This window comes from Orbicella faveolata, unplaced genomic scaffold (genome assembly GCF_042242905.1).
Source record: "Orbicella faveolata isolate gen_17 unplaced genomic scaffold, um_ofav_v1 contig_2, whole genome shotgun sequence".
In the NCBI taxonomy this organism is placed as follows: Eukaryota; Metazoa; Cnidaria; class Anthozoa; order Scleractinia; family Merulinidae; genus Orbicella; species Orbicella faveolata.
The window spans coordinates 23,018,479-23,032,326 of record NW_028301547.1 but is presented as its reverse complement, the minus strand read 5'-3'; the positions used below and the strand labels follow the sequence as shown (position 1 = coordinate 23,032,326).

Below are 13,848 nucleotides of genomic sequence, written 5' to 3'. Positions count from 1 at the left end.
CAATCTCTTACCCAGGCGTGAGAACCGGCTATTCTGATTGGCTAACTTTTTCCTATCGTCCCAGTGTTCTGTTCGAGCGTTGAGTATCTCAAAATGGCGGTCGTCGGTTGACTTTGTCGCTTTCCGTAGTACTATTTGTAATAGTAAAAGCTCTTTAGGAGATGAATATACTCAGAACTCCCGATGACAGCACTGCTGTTGTAAGAATCATGGGCGAATTCGATCAGTTTTTGTCTAGTGACCCTAAAAGCCGCTTGACATACGAAGAATCATCAAGCGACTTACACGCAAGTTCACAGAGCAAATGGCCGTCTTCAAAATCTACAAGGACTCTTAGTAAAACACGAAGCCAGGGAAGTCTTCTATCTAAGGAGCGCGAAAAGGATGTGGCGCTTATTAAGAGCCGAAGCAGAATTGCGCAGTTAGAAAATACAGTGAATTCACTGGAATCGGACAGAAAACGCGCTAGAATAGAATTTGAAAAGGACTCTGGAAACGACAAACTTGGACTCCGAAGACTAGAAGAGAAATACGAAGACTTGCAGCAAAACTTTCAGTACCTCGCAGAGCAGGAGAAGAATGCCAAAGATCAGTTGAAAGAACTCAAAAAGGAGTATGAAACTTACCGCAACAAATCAGAACAAAGAATACAGAACGTGCAGAGGGAAAAGCTCAAAGTGTGTGCAGAAAGAGATGAGGTTTGTAGAGCGCGTGATCTAGTGTTGCTTTTTGGGAGATCTTGCAAAATTATAGACTAGTCCAGGTATTTTTTCTACAGTTTTCCCTATCTTTGTTAGGAAGAGTTAGTCAAAGTAAAGTGGCCAATGACTGGCAAAGGTGTGGAAAACTGAAAACAAGATGACATGCATGTGAGGAAAAAAACAACATGGTACACTTTAGTCGGAGGTTTTGCACCCAAGCACCCAAGCACCCACCGAGTTCACACCCACATCGACTCAACTAGCTATCAAGTTCACCCCAGATTACTGGGCGTAATGAAACAAAATCTCACAAAACATGTTCATTTCTCGTTCTTTAATCCACTGACCTCAGAGCTAACTCGAAAAAGGTGGAGGCGAACTTGAAATAGAAAGCTTAAAATGAGTACAGGGATGTAAACTTGGTGGATGCAAACTAGATTGGGTGCAAAACGGTTAGTTTTCAACAACTTTTATCCCTCAGATTAAATGTTGGCAGCTTTGCTCACAAGTTAGCTTGCTTATGCTGCACTTCATACATGTATATGTACACAATCATTTCTAGAAAGAGGAGTAGACATATATCCTATTGTCTTCAATGCAACCTGCTTTTAGAATGAATTCTGAGCAGCTCCAAAAAAATATTGACCCTAGGTGATCTCTATTTTTTAACAAACTGAAACCAACATGTTTCCAGATAAATATGGCAATCGGACTAAAAATCAAAACAAGTTATCTTTTGATTGTGCTTAATTTTTCAAAGACTGTTTAATAATTTAGTTACACTTCATAGAACTCTGTTTGAAGTAATTTCAAGATCCATGCACACCAATCCATTTCTCAAAGTTCTTGGGGATATTTCCTGATTCAAGTTGAACAAATTTAATGATCATTTGGGTTAGGGATTGGTTCTTATTCAATGTGGGGATCATTTTGTGGCTGGTGATCATATTGAGGTTGGGATTATTTTGGGAGCTATACAGTATTGTTAGAGTGACTTTACATTTGTAGACCTCTCTAATTTCATATCTTATAAAATCTAGTGTATGCAAGCTAACTTATGGGTGAAGAAATTGACTTCACTCAGTTTTCATTAGTAAAAAAATTTTGCAAGGTGTGTTATTTTCAAGGTGGGGGGCAGTTAAATTGGAGACAATTTTGCATATAATCAGGGACTGAAAGATGCAGGTTGTGGCTTATTTTCATATGGCTTTTACTAAGCTGATATTTTGGGAGGCCTTATTTTACAAATCCATTAAAAGTACATTGTCTAGAGTTACATGTAACACCAAAAAACCAGTGAACACAGATCATGCATTCTTGACAAATGTACTTTAAAAGTTCATCAGCAGCAGATTGTCTGTTAGAAAATGAAATGAGACTTTTTTGAGGTTTGAAACTTTTTGAACAATGGTCATTCAGTTTTTTACTTGGATCAATATTGAATTGATTATCTTCAAGTAAACAAGTAAAGTAACTACTGACCACTTGTGTTTTGTTGTAGTTGCAAGAGGATTCAAGTAAAAAACAAATGGAGTTGAAGAGTGCTTTATTCAGGTGATGATGTATTCAAACTCCTAGGTTTACTACAGGCAGCCCAAGCTCACAATGCGAGTACTTATTACTTTTTTTTTACTTTTATGCAAAAGTTCAGCGAAATGTGCCATCTGAATGGCGAACGTATACTGTAATAATTACATAATGTCTGAGTCTGAATACATGAAACGTGACTCCCACCTTGCAGCATATGGAGATGTTGTGTTACAATGGTTTGAATTTATAAAGGTTTGTATGAAGAAAAGTGGTAATCGGCATTATAGCTGAAATTGTGATACTTTGGCAATAAAATTGACTTACCTCAATGCCTTGTTTTCTTTCCTTTTGTCTTCTCACTCTTCATTCCCATTCTACACTAAATTGGCCTGCTCCCAATGGTGTGGGTTCAACAAACCAACAAACTGTCAATAAAATGCTACAAGACTGCTAGATATTTCATTGTGCGTACAGTGCAAAGGTTTGAGAAGTGAAATCTTGCTTACTGCTAAATAAACTTGTCATTAAATTTGATATCAATTCAAAGAGAGATAGCTGAAACTTTTTTTTTCCTGCAGGCAGGGAACTGAGATGGCTGTGGTCCAAAATAAACTAGGGGATACAGAGAGTCAACTTGAAAATGTCAAAAGGTAACAGAGATCAAATCTGCATGCAGTCAATTATCACAACTCTTTCTCAAATTCTTTGTTAAATAATTTATTACATGTATTTGCAGGAGACTTAGTGAGGTAATGATTCAGCTACCAGAGCTAGAACAGCTCAGAGAACAATCAAGAACAGCTGAACACAGGGTCAAAGTAAGTTTGCAGTATATTGTTTATTTTGACCACGAGTGTTAATGAAGAAATGAAAGTTTCAATTGTTTGCAGTTATGAATTGCATGTAAGTTCTTAATTGATTTGATTCATGAATCTTTAACTTCAGATGACCATGCTGACAAAGTAGAAACTGAATACAGATTGTACAAACTGATGATATGAAGAAAAAAGAAAACAAGCCAAAACTATGATAGTTAATTTAAAGAATTACTGAGGCTTGAAACCACAACCAGCTTAAGATGAAAAACTGAGTAAAACTAGCCAAAAAACCCAAATAATTTCCACTTCAAACTATGGTGGCCAACACAGAAACAAAACTTGTTCAAAATTACTTGTACTCAGTCCAGTTAGCATGCATTCTCATGCATCTTTCCCTCTCTGCCAGTGGAAAATTCTTTAGGTTTGGTTTAAGTTTATGAGCACTTTGCCATGACAAGGTGTATGAAAAATGCAGACTGTGCATGTAGGTTTTTGGCTGTAGCTGTATGCATTCATTTGTTTTGGATGCAAATATGTGCATATGTATGTCTGTGCTAACTTCCTTTAGTTATTAAACACTTGTGCCATTTGTTTCTTGCAACTTAGGAACTGGAGCAAAAGTTGTCCCGTCAAGATGAAGCCACAGGAGTTGCTATGGTGATGCAAACACAGCTTACAAAGTATAGAGAATTAGAAAAAGAAAATGAAAAGTTGAAAGAAGAAAATCACTATTATAGGTAAGTGGCACCATGTTACTGAAAGATTTAATACTTGGCCTTTCAAAGTCATCGTGATGCCATTATCAAGAGAAAATAAGTATAAGAAAGTGAACATTTACATGTAAGTGGGCTAGAGGTGAAAATTAACATACTTAACAAACACTTAAGCACAAATTGAGTCAGTTTGGCATTATGATGACTCTGAAACTTAGAGTATTAAATCTGTCAGTAATTTTGCATGTTATTCCTTTAACAAATCTCTTTTGGTACCAATTTGTCATTTTTTGACAACAGAAGTCAGTCCTGCTCAATAAAGTCATTAAATTGTGTTTTTTTCTTTGAATGAAATGTTATGGCCACTAACACAGGAATCAGCGATGACAAGAATGCATCACAAAACGCAAGGTGACATGACTTCAACAGACAAGAAAGAAAAAAGAAGGAACCCAGTTGTTTCACTTTGTACACAATAACAAGTAGTATGTTAAATTAACACTTCGCCAAGACCTACTGTACAGTGTGGAGATGCGGTGACCTCATGGTTAGTGTGCTCACCTCCGGATCGAGTGGTCCGGGTTTGAGCCCTGGCCGGGGATTGTGTTGTGTTCTTGGGCAAGACACTTCTCTCATAGTTCCTCTCTCAACCCAGCTTTATAAATGGGTACCTGCGAATTTAATTCTAGAGGGTAACCCCATGGAGGGAGTAGAAATACTCCTAGTCACTTCATGCTACTGAAACCGCAGATAAACACTGGCCACTTGGCACGTATGCAGACTTTACCAAAACCTGCTTTGAAAAGCCTAACTGCAGCGTAGTGGAATCCAGTCTGAGAGAGTATTACTTGTTATATATCTTAATCTGGAATTCCCTTCCTGTTACGATCACTTCATTGTCAAGTTTTCCCAGTTTTAAGAAAAAACTGCAAGATTTTTTAGTAAAATGATTACTGAACTGGCAAAGCCGCAAACTGTTGCACTATTTATGTAACCGTACTGTTATGTACGAGGTGGCCTCAGCTAAAAGCCTGATGGTTTCTAGAAGTCACCTCGCCTCACATTTAAATATTTATAAATATTGTATATTAAGTGAAAAGGCAAAATAAACAGAATGAATGAAAATGAAAATGAATTAATCATTGGCTAGTTTAATAATGTTGTGCAAATTTTCTCACCGTTTTCTTTAATAAATTTGATAATAAATATGACCTGTTTTTTTAGGGAAACAAATGAAAGCAATCTTTTGTTGAAAGAAAAAGCAGAAAGTTTACAAAACAAACTCCAGAGGGCAGATCAACGGATTACGGAATTGACAAGAGTGGAGATTGAAAATGAGGTCTGTGAGCAGGCACATAAAGTGCTACTCAAATGGTATTCTCCCATGTCACATGAGACACATGCAAGTTACTTACAGTGTACTTTTCAAAACTGATCAAACTTCGAACTGGAATTAAGAAGTGTTTGTTTTTGTAGGAGATAAATCAGAGAACACTGAGAAAAGCTCAAAGAGCAAGAAATAGAACCACATGTGATGCTATGTCTAAGTGAAGATTCAAAACTTTTTTTTCCACATTTTTATTTCCATTATTAAATTCAAAGTACAGCCCTATTATTAAGTGTCAATAACATAATTACAAATGTTGATAATAATGTAATTATTTGATCTACAGTATAACAGATAATAATTTACTATCAATAAATAATTTCAAAACTTGCTCACATTGGTGGGAGGCGAGCACTCTCACCAGCTTGCCAAATACCTCACATTCAAAACATTCTTTGTGGAATGGTATCTAGAGTATAAAATAAAAACTTAACCGAAGCTGTATTGGAGTTCCGATGGTTAGCACATGTACGTGTAACTAATTAAAGGTTTAAATACATCTGTCATCATCATAGGAACCATGTCTTTTAAGTTATCATAATGAATTATTGTGTTTACTTTTACATGATTTTAACTATTTTTATATATGTATTTATCTAAATGTTGAATTTCAGGAGGTAAGAAAGAAAATCCAAAAGTGGGAAACTGAAGATATGTCAGGGACAAAGAGACTAAGGTCTGTGAAACAAATCTCTTACCTCCAGTGATAAATACAGAACTGGTATATTGCCGGTATTTATGATTGTTTTTTATGGCAACTTGTAAGGAAGATTTAACGTTTTGTGTGTAGGAAACAAATGAGTCCATCTTTCTCCCAACAGGTCCCCAGCCCAGCTTGCAAAAGACATTACAAACCTTCAAAAGAGCCAGGTTGTGTTGTTAGAGACACAGAGTGAACTGAAATCTAGGTAAGGATTATTATAAACTGAGCAAGGCCTTTGTTATGATAAACCGAGCCAAGCCTTTGTTATGATAAATCTGCATGTAAGCAAGCCTTTGTTATTGACTTATAACAAAGGCTCGGCTCAGTTTATCGCTGAACAAAGGCCCAGCTCGATTTATATGAAAGGACCGGTGGAAAAAGGGAATTGGGTATTTTTGGTCAAAAGTGAACTTTGTCCAAAACACTCCAAATTTTGCAGGCGGTTTTGTTTAGGCCTGTTAAACAATGTCCTTTTTTTTTGCTTGTTTGTTTTTTTTTGCTGAAATTTGCTTCATTTTCAAGATATAACATGTGTAAAAAATGCATAGTTGTTGTCACATCAGCATACAACCACAAAGATGTTTTTACCCTCTTCCAGGCACTGAGTTAGTTGGGGTGTAACTTTCTCTTTCTCTCACCCTGCTTCTCCCCTATCTTTTTGCTTGCTGTTTTTCGCACTGCGCCCCAACTAACGAACACCTGGAAGAGGTTACTGTTTTTTTCACTTAAGAAACAGTAAAATGTTGCTTTCTTGTCACATGACTGCAAAGATGTTGATTTAAGTAAGACCAAAAATACCCAATGCCCTTTTCCCACTGGGCCTTTCAATTGATTATTAATAGTATTCAGATGTTAAAGAACTTCACAATCGATTCATGCTTTATTGTGCATCATCAAGTCATGATACACATGGGAAGTTGAAGAAAACAAAAAAGTGCAACAGTTGCTCGAGATGCAGCTGAGAGCAACTCTAGTTTCTTGTGTGCTCTCTGAACTTTCCAAATGCATCATAACTCAATGATCCACAGCTAATAGCATGACTCAATTTTCATAACATTACCAGTGGGAAAAAAAATATGCTAGCAAAGTGTAGTTCTTGCATGCACCATGAGCATGCATCTTTTGGTTTATGATATACTGAGTTTCATAGCATTTCTTTCCTAGCTACTGTATGTTGTAATTCAAATATGATAGTAAATAGCCCTTTTTCATATTCTCAGACAGTAAATGCTATTTGCATTCTTCTGTTTTTTTGTTACTCATGTTGTTGTTGTGGTTTTTCAGTGTACAGATTCATGAAACGGCATACCAAAGAGCTTCCCAAGAGCTAGCTGCAGTGAAAAAGGAGTTAGTTGAACTGAAGGTAACTATAGATCTTTACCATCTAAAGTAAACTCTGGTTAACAGCTCTTTCAACATCAAATGTTAATGAAGAGCTTAGTTAGTTTTCATAGCAGTAAGCTTGTAGGTGCATTTCTACTCCCCACTCCCCACCCTGGATGAAATGCTAGTCCAGCACAGGATTACCCCACAGCATTAAATTCACCAGTAACCATTCATACCCCTGGGTGGAGAGAGGCACTTTGAGAGTAGCGTCTTGCCCAAGAACCCAACACAATGACCCCCGCCCAGGGCTCAAACCCAGACCACTTGATACAGAGTCCAACATGCTAACCATTTCATTGATGTAGAGTACAATGTTGAAGAGGTGATTCTATATGTGTCATGTTTTGAATTTCTAGAATGTATGACATTTTACCTTGAACAGCCAATCAAGAATTTGACTAGACTAATTTTAGAACTTGGCAAATGCCAAACCAAAGCAGGCACATTGGCTGACATTGTTGACTAGCAAAGGGCTGGAGTGCGACATAGCCTGCTGTATACATTACATGCCTCTGATGTCAGTTAATTTATGACGTTTTCACAGTGACGAACTGTCAGTAACTCAACTTGGTAATTTCTTCCAACACAGGAGACCAATGATCGTCAAAAAGAACTGAATCAAAGACTTCAAAGACGTTTGTTTCTTGTCACAGCTGTAAGTCAGATGTTACATGTATCTCAGTCATGTTTGTAGTTTGGAGTGTAACTGAATATCTATTTGTGAAATCAAAGAATTTTTTTTCAAGACGTTTTTCAAGTTGATCAAAATTGTGGCAGGTGAAGGGAATGTTTCTTTTATGTTCACTGAATGTTTGTCATTATTAATTTGTTTTATCAGGAACGTGATGGTTGCCGCAGAATTCTTGATACTTATGACAACAGTTTCTCATCAAACTATGATCCTCAGATACATGCCAGATTACAAGAGGTTGGTAATTTATCATTTAGGGCAACAAGTTGTACTCTTTACCAGGCGCTTCGTTAAAGTTTTCAGCAGGAAAATAATTGGTTTTCACAGGCAGGCAAAACATTTTTGCATTGAACCTTTTTTCTGGTTGCTCGAAAGGTCGATAACGCTATCCAACGGATAAATCACTATCCAGCGGATAGCGTGGTTTGTTTTGTTAATGCTTATCCACTGGATAGAGATTTATCCGGTAGATAGCGTTATCTAGCCTTCGAACAGTTGGGGCCAGATGGTCAAACCAGGCAGGCAAAGTCATCCTCACAGCCGGTCAATTTGCACGGTGCCCGGCCCTTAATGAAACCCCTGCTGTACCACTGGCATCCTACTTTAAGACAAGGTTGCTAAGTACATGCAACAGAACATATACATGTATCCTTGGTTCTGTACCTTACATCACAAGGTATTGGAGTTTGAGCTTCATGAGCACACTGGAACTTATGGATACCTGAGTTGTTGGGGTTTGAGTGATTGGAATTCTATCGTTGTACTTTTAAGCTGACTGCGTAAATTCTCTCTTCTTAACAGGCTGAAGCTCGTCTCAAAACATGCCATGAACACATAGAAGCTCTTGAGGTGAGTAGATGTAAATTTGGTGTTTTACACTTCTGGTGATGTGTTTCCATTGCAGTGAAAAGTTGAAAGGATTTGCGGATGTTTCTACGTAACTTACGACTAACGTTTTCTCTGTTTAACTGATCATCATCTGCACCACTGTGAAAGTAAAGTGTATATATTACACAATGGACTTGAGGAACCCAAGAAATTTTTTTGACTTTGCTTTTTTTCCTATAGCGTGAGTTAAACCAGAAGGCAGAGAAAGTAAGCAGGGAGAAACTCAAATGCAATAAGGTATGTAGTTGTTATTGTATTGTGTGAAACAGTACCTGACTCCTTTAATAACCGGGAAAATGATCAAACAATCACCAATACATAAACATGGGTTAGAACTCAACCGATCTACCCAGTGATGTGTGCAATTCCTAGCTTGTCACGTGTTGCCTGTAAAGCATCCGCGCCTGCAAGTGCCATGGGAGGAAAAGGAAGGTCAACACATAGAATTTACCAATGTCAGAACATCTCAATCTTATATTGAACGCTTTTCGTAATTGTTTTTGTTTTTTATAGATGGAGGTTGAAATTACTGAACTGCGTGAGAAGGCAACCAAGCAAACTCCAATGAAAACTGATGACTCTGCCTTGAGGTAAGTCCCCAAATCAGAGTTGAAACCCACGAGAAAACATTTTCGTCCCCAGAGCCACCTGTCACTCTTAGCTGGCAGCGGCTTGGTACGAGGGAAAGGTGGCTCTAAAGACACATGATTTGATTGGTTAGAATCTTGGACTAAGGTTTTCACTGATGCAACGTTGGTTTCACTCCGCCATTCATTTTTGCCGCCAGTTACGATTTTTGTCGCTTTTTGCTTCAAGTTCTGATTGGTTTCTAACGCAAGTTACATTCCCCTACATCGTGATAGGCGTTACGTTTATCTTGTCTGTAATCCTCGAACACGCTATGGGGTAAGCTCTTGCGTGAAGTCAGGTGAAACACCTGCTTGAAAGCAAGGGCAGTGTCTGGAACCAATCCAAACAGTTCTAAATCCGCGAGAAATGAACTACGGGTGGAGAATGAGTGACATTTCAGGCATTGAAATCTTTGATTTAGGAGAGAGGACAAGCAAGTCACTAAAATGCTGATTTGTTCTGTACAGTTGTAAAAGTCGTCTTTACTGAAAATCTTAAGTGAGGTCTGAACTGCCATAAGTAAACACTTGCTGCGTGATTTGATGGTCATGGTGATGTTTTACTCTGCAGAACCGAAATGGAAAAACTACGAGCGGAGAATGCCAAGCTACAGGAGCAGCTTGAGATCCACGAAATCAACAAAGAACAAATGCACATGCGGGTATGATAAAAGAACTCCGAGATTAGAGCGATTATCTTTCGAGTGTTGAAAAGTAATTGGTTTTGCGTCAACTCCGCTGCACGACTGGCTTAAAAACTTCGCGCCACGTTTTTAACCAATTATAACTTACTAGCACTCGTTTTCCCGCGCTACTCTGGTTTCGGTTTTACGACACACAATTGTAAACCGCTCTATGTAGCCGGGAGTCAAGCTTATGAACATAAAAGTGCAAATGAATAATGTAGAAAAAGAAGCCAACGGTGCCCCGTTTATGCTGAAAAATTTTATGGCGTATAAAAACGACGAAAAAATTATCCCCAAGCCCACACCCCCACCCCGTCCCCTGTTTTGTAAACAGAAATTGTCCCATTTTGGCTGCGAGTGATTCCCTTTTCAGAACATCTGCATCCGTTTACCGCACTTTACCAAACAACGTCTTATGACAAGACATTACACATGACAAAATCAGTGTTCTTGAGGCAAATAATTTTACTAAGTAGTACTACAGTGCTAACTACAGATATAGTCTAATCGAATATGATTTGCACCTATCCGAAATGATGGAAAGCTGAGTAGTTGGCGTCGTACATAAGCGAGCGTCTGTGCAGTTGAATGTATACATTGTAAACTTCACTCATTGATTAAACATGTGCTCTTGTAAGATTCCATCAGAATCCCGTCTCTGGGAGTTGTCTCTGGGAGTTAAATGGGTTCGAAAGTTCCGTCGGACAGGTTGCCAAATGACGTTACATACTCTCTTACTCGTTCCATCGTATGATTGGTCGATAAAAAAATTCGGAAACTCTTCGGGTAAATTTACGACTGTTTGCTTAAACCGAACTAACTGCACTTTTACGTGTTTGTTACTGCAGGGTTACTACGACCCTACCAAAACCAAGATCATCCATCTGTCAATGAATCCATCCAGCATTGCCAAACAGCAGCGTGGAGAGGAGCTAGAGAAACTGAGGAAGGAGAATGATTCTCTTAGGAGGAGACTGCAACTTTTAGAGGAGGGAGGCTGTAGCCCAGAGGATGTCAGTGTTCTTAGCAAGCTTAGCCCTGAGGCCGGACCAAGTGTGGTGAAGCAAGTGGAAGGTCAGTCTGAATGCGGGTCTCCTTAAAGAAGCTAAATTTTTTCAAGTTTGTCGTCTGTAATCCGTGTTAATCTTCTCCATCCTTAACCATCCTTGTTCCTATATGGTTTATTACTACCTCTTTGGTGTTCTTCTATCTTAGTAAACTGTTATTTTCAGGTTTCGTTCAATTTGAAGGTAATTTCGTACGTGACCAATATAAGTAAAACTGCTGTGACTGAGCACGTTTAATAATGCCCTTCTTAATTCCTTTCCCTTCACTACTGTGTCATCCCCTGGTGAGTTTGACGTACCAGTGTACCCGTGTTAAGTGTTGTCCTGTATAGCTAGGTTCTGTAATTATTGCATTCTGTTTGTTAGGAATGCTTGGTAGGTCTTGCAGTTACCACTGGAGTCCGTTCCATGCTTGTCTGAAACAGAATTTCATTCTGATTTTGTGGGATTTTCTCGACAGATTTCAAAGCTCAGCTCTCATCAGCAGAGATGAAAAATCAGCGATTAAAAGAGGTAAAATAGCTATGTTAGGGGCTCACGTTAGTGTTCTCTTGTTCTGGTGCTGTTTTCTTGTGGTACATCTTGGTTTGTTTTCTTTGCTTTACCGGCGTCATAGGTGAGTTTTACAGGTTTTATGAGTTTACTGTAGTACAGCACAGACAGTGTGTGGTTTTCACTACGACATAAGTAAAAGCATAGGTATAAGGACGTCCACAAAACGAGCACAAGTACCTAGGCATGCGCAAAATAGATAATTGCCTTGTTTTTGTTTCCATACCTCCTCGATACAGTAAAACAAGATGGCGGACTCGATAACCTCGCGGTTCTATTAGCCTCCATGCGCAAGCTACATACCATTGTCACCTTTAATTGTTATATATGTATCTTTTTTTCTTTTTTATGCTAATATTGTAATTTCAAAATTTAAATGCAAAGTAAAGTGAAGTTGAAGCTGAAGTTGAGTTAAAAAAAAAAAACTATAACGCAAGTTGTGTGACACACTGCCAACGTAGCAGCGTCTTACGTGACATTTCATTTTCAGGTTTTCAAGAAGAAGATCCAAGAGTTTCGCGAGGCTTGTTATGCGTTAACAGGATTCAAGATCGACGTTATACGAGATAATCAGTATCGGCTTCAGTCCATGTATGCTGAGAGATCCACAGACGATCTGTTATTTGAAGTAAGTTCTACAACTGACTCTGTTTTCAACCATCTCTAGTCAACCGCTTGTGATGACTAGCTCTGTCGTGTTGTCGACGGGGCGTGCGTGTTGTTTTCAAGAGGTGTTGCTAAGTTACGTGACGTATCTTGATGACGTCACATTTACGTGGTAACAGGAGATTGTGAGCGCCAGTGTTCATCCTCTGATTGGATAATAAGTATGGAGGGCCTTAAGACCCGTCCGCATATTGAAGGAAGCTGCAAGAGAAAATTTAAATTTGAAGCGGGATTCCGAGTTTGGCGATTTCAATTCAACCCTGACGGTGTGTTGTTACTGAACAGTAGACCATAGGACCCTATAGGTCAATTATTATCTCTCCTTTTGACATAGAATTGGTATTATTTCACTATGAAACCCAAACTTGTCAAATTCGAACGTTACTTTGGAGCTTGGTCGAGCAAATTGAATTGAAAGTTGCAAGTTGCTTTGAGCAAACTGTCCATCAATATTGGAACATAACGCTGCAACATTGCAAAATTCCACGCAAAATAACTTCTGGTTTAACCATAAGAATCCGGAGAGCTGGCAGGTTAATGTGTAGTACCTGCTGTTGAAAAATAAGTTTCAATACAAAAAAACAAAACAAAAAATACTGAAAACCGTTTGTCGGTGTTTCTTACAAGGTGTGTATAGTTGGACTTTTCAGTCCCTAACAATGTTGACTTTTGGCCCTCTTGTTTTTCAGAGTAGCTCTAAGGGTGAAATGATGCTTCTGGCTACAGATTTCTCTTCTCAGTTAGCGGATCAAATAGAGACCTACTTGAGCAGATACAACTCCATTCCTGCCTTCTTAAGCAGCATTACACTTGAGCTGTTCAACCGGCAAACTCAGACCATAGTCATAAACTGATCCTCACAGTGTATTGAGTAACTGTAAACAGGGCCTATCTCGATGAAGGTCAACTCTGTTACTAGCGTCGTTTTATAAGTGCGTATGGTTAAATTGGAAGAATCTGGTATAGCGATTTTGTGAACGAAGCTCTTGGTAAGGTTATACATCGGAGATTTTTCTATAGTTCTCCCGTAATATTTGCGCATTTTGAAGAAAGGAAATGAAAGGAAATGTAAACCGCGATCCTATCAAAGTCTGAAGTCCATTGAAAAGCTGCTGTGATGCACAAACTTTTCACAGTACCAAGGGCGGGAAATCATGCGCAAGGTCGATTGACAAGGCAGAAAACTTGTTTGCTCTCATTGGTCAAAACAAAATTCCTTTGATACGTTTAACCAATCATAGATTTCAGTAAGACATCTCTTTCAGAAGTCAATCGAAAATCGCTCCACAACTCCTTATCGCTTTTTGCACCCCTTATATACACTTAAAGCCTGTCAATTGTTTTTCCGCACGATACACTTTATTGTAAATATTTTAATGTTTTATCCAAAGAAAACATGTGTAAATAAAGTTGCTAATCAATCCCAGTATT

At 38.4% G+C, this 13,848-nt stretch overlaps 1 protein-coding gene across 1 annotated transcript; it reads left to right on the top strand.

Moving 5' to 3' along the window:
- The first annotated feature begins 76 nt into the window (after window positions 1-76).
- Window positions 77-13,843, top strand: LOC110054937 (mitotic spindle assembly checkpoint protein MAD1-like). The gene is made up of 19 exons (XM_089290386.1): window positions 77-698; window positions 2,203-2,255; window positions 2,810-2,881; window positions 2,968-3,049; window positions 3,656-3,786; window positions 4,987-5,101; window positions 5,764-5,825; window positions 5,971-6,057; window positions 7,137-7,215; window positions 7,828-7,893; window positions 8,077-8,166; window positions 8,731-8,778; window positions 8,998-9,054; window positions 9,331-9,407; window positions 10,018-10,108; window positions 10,981-11,206; window positions 11,660-11,712; window positions 12,242-12,379; window positions 13,107-13,843. The coding sequence occupies exons 1-19, from the start codon at window positions 162-164 to the stop codon at window positions 13,269-13,271; spliced, it is 2,229 nt and encodes a 742-aa protein (XP_089146512.1). The 5' UTR covers window positions 77-161; the 3' UTR covers window positions 13,272-13,843.
- Window positions 13,844-13,848: the final 5 nt, after the last annotated feature.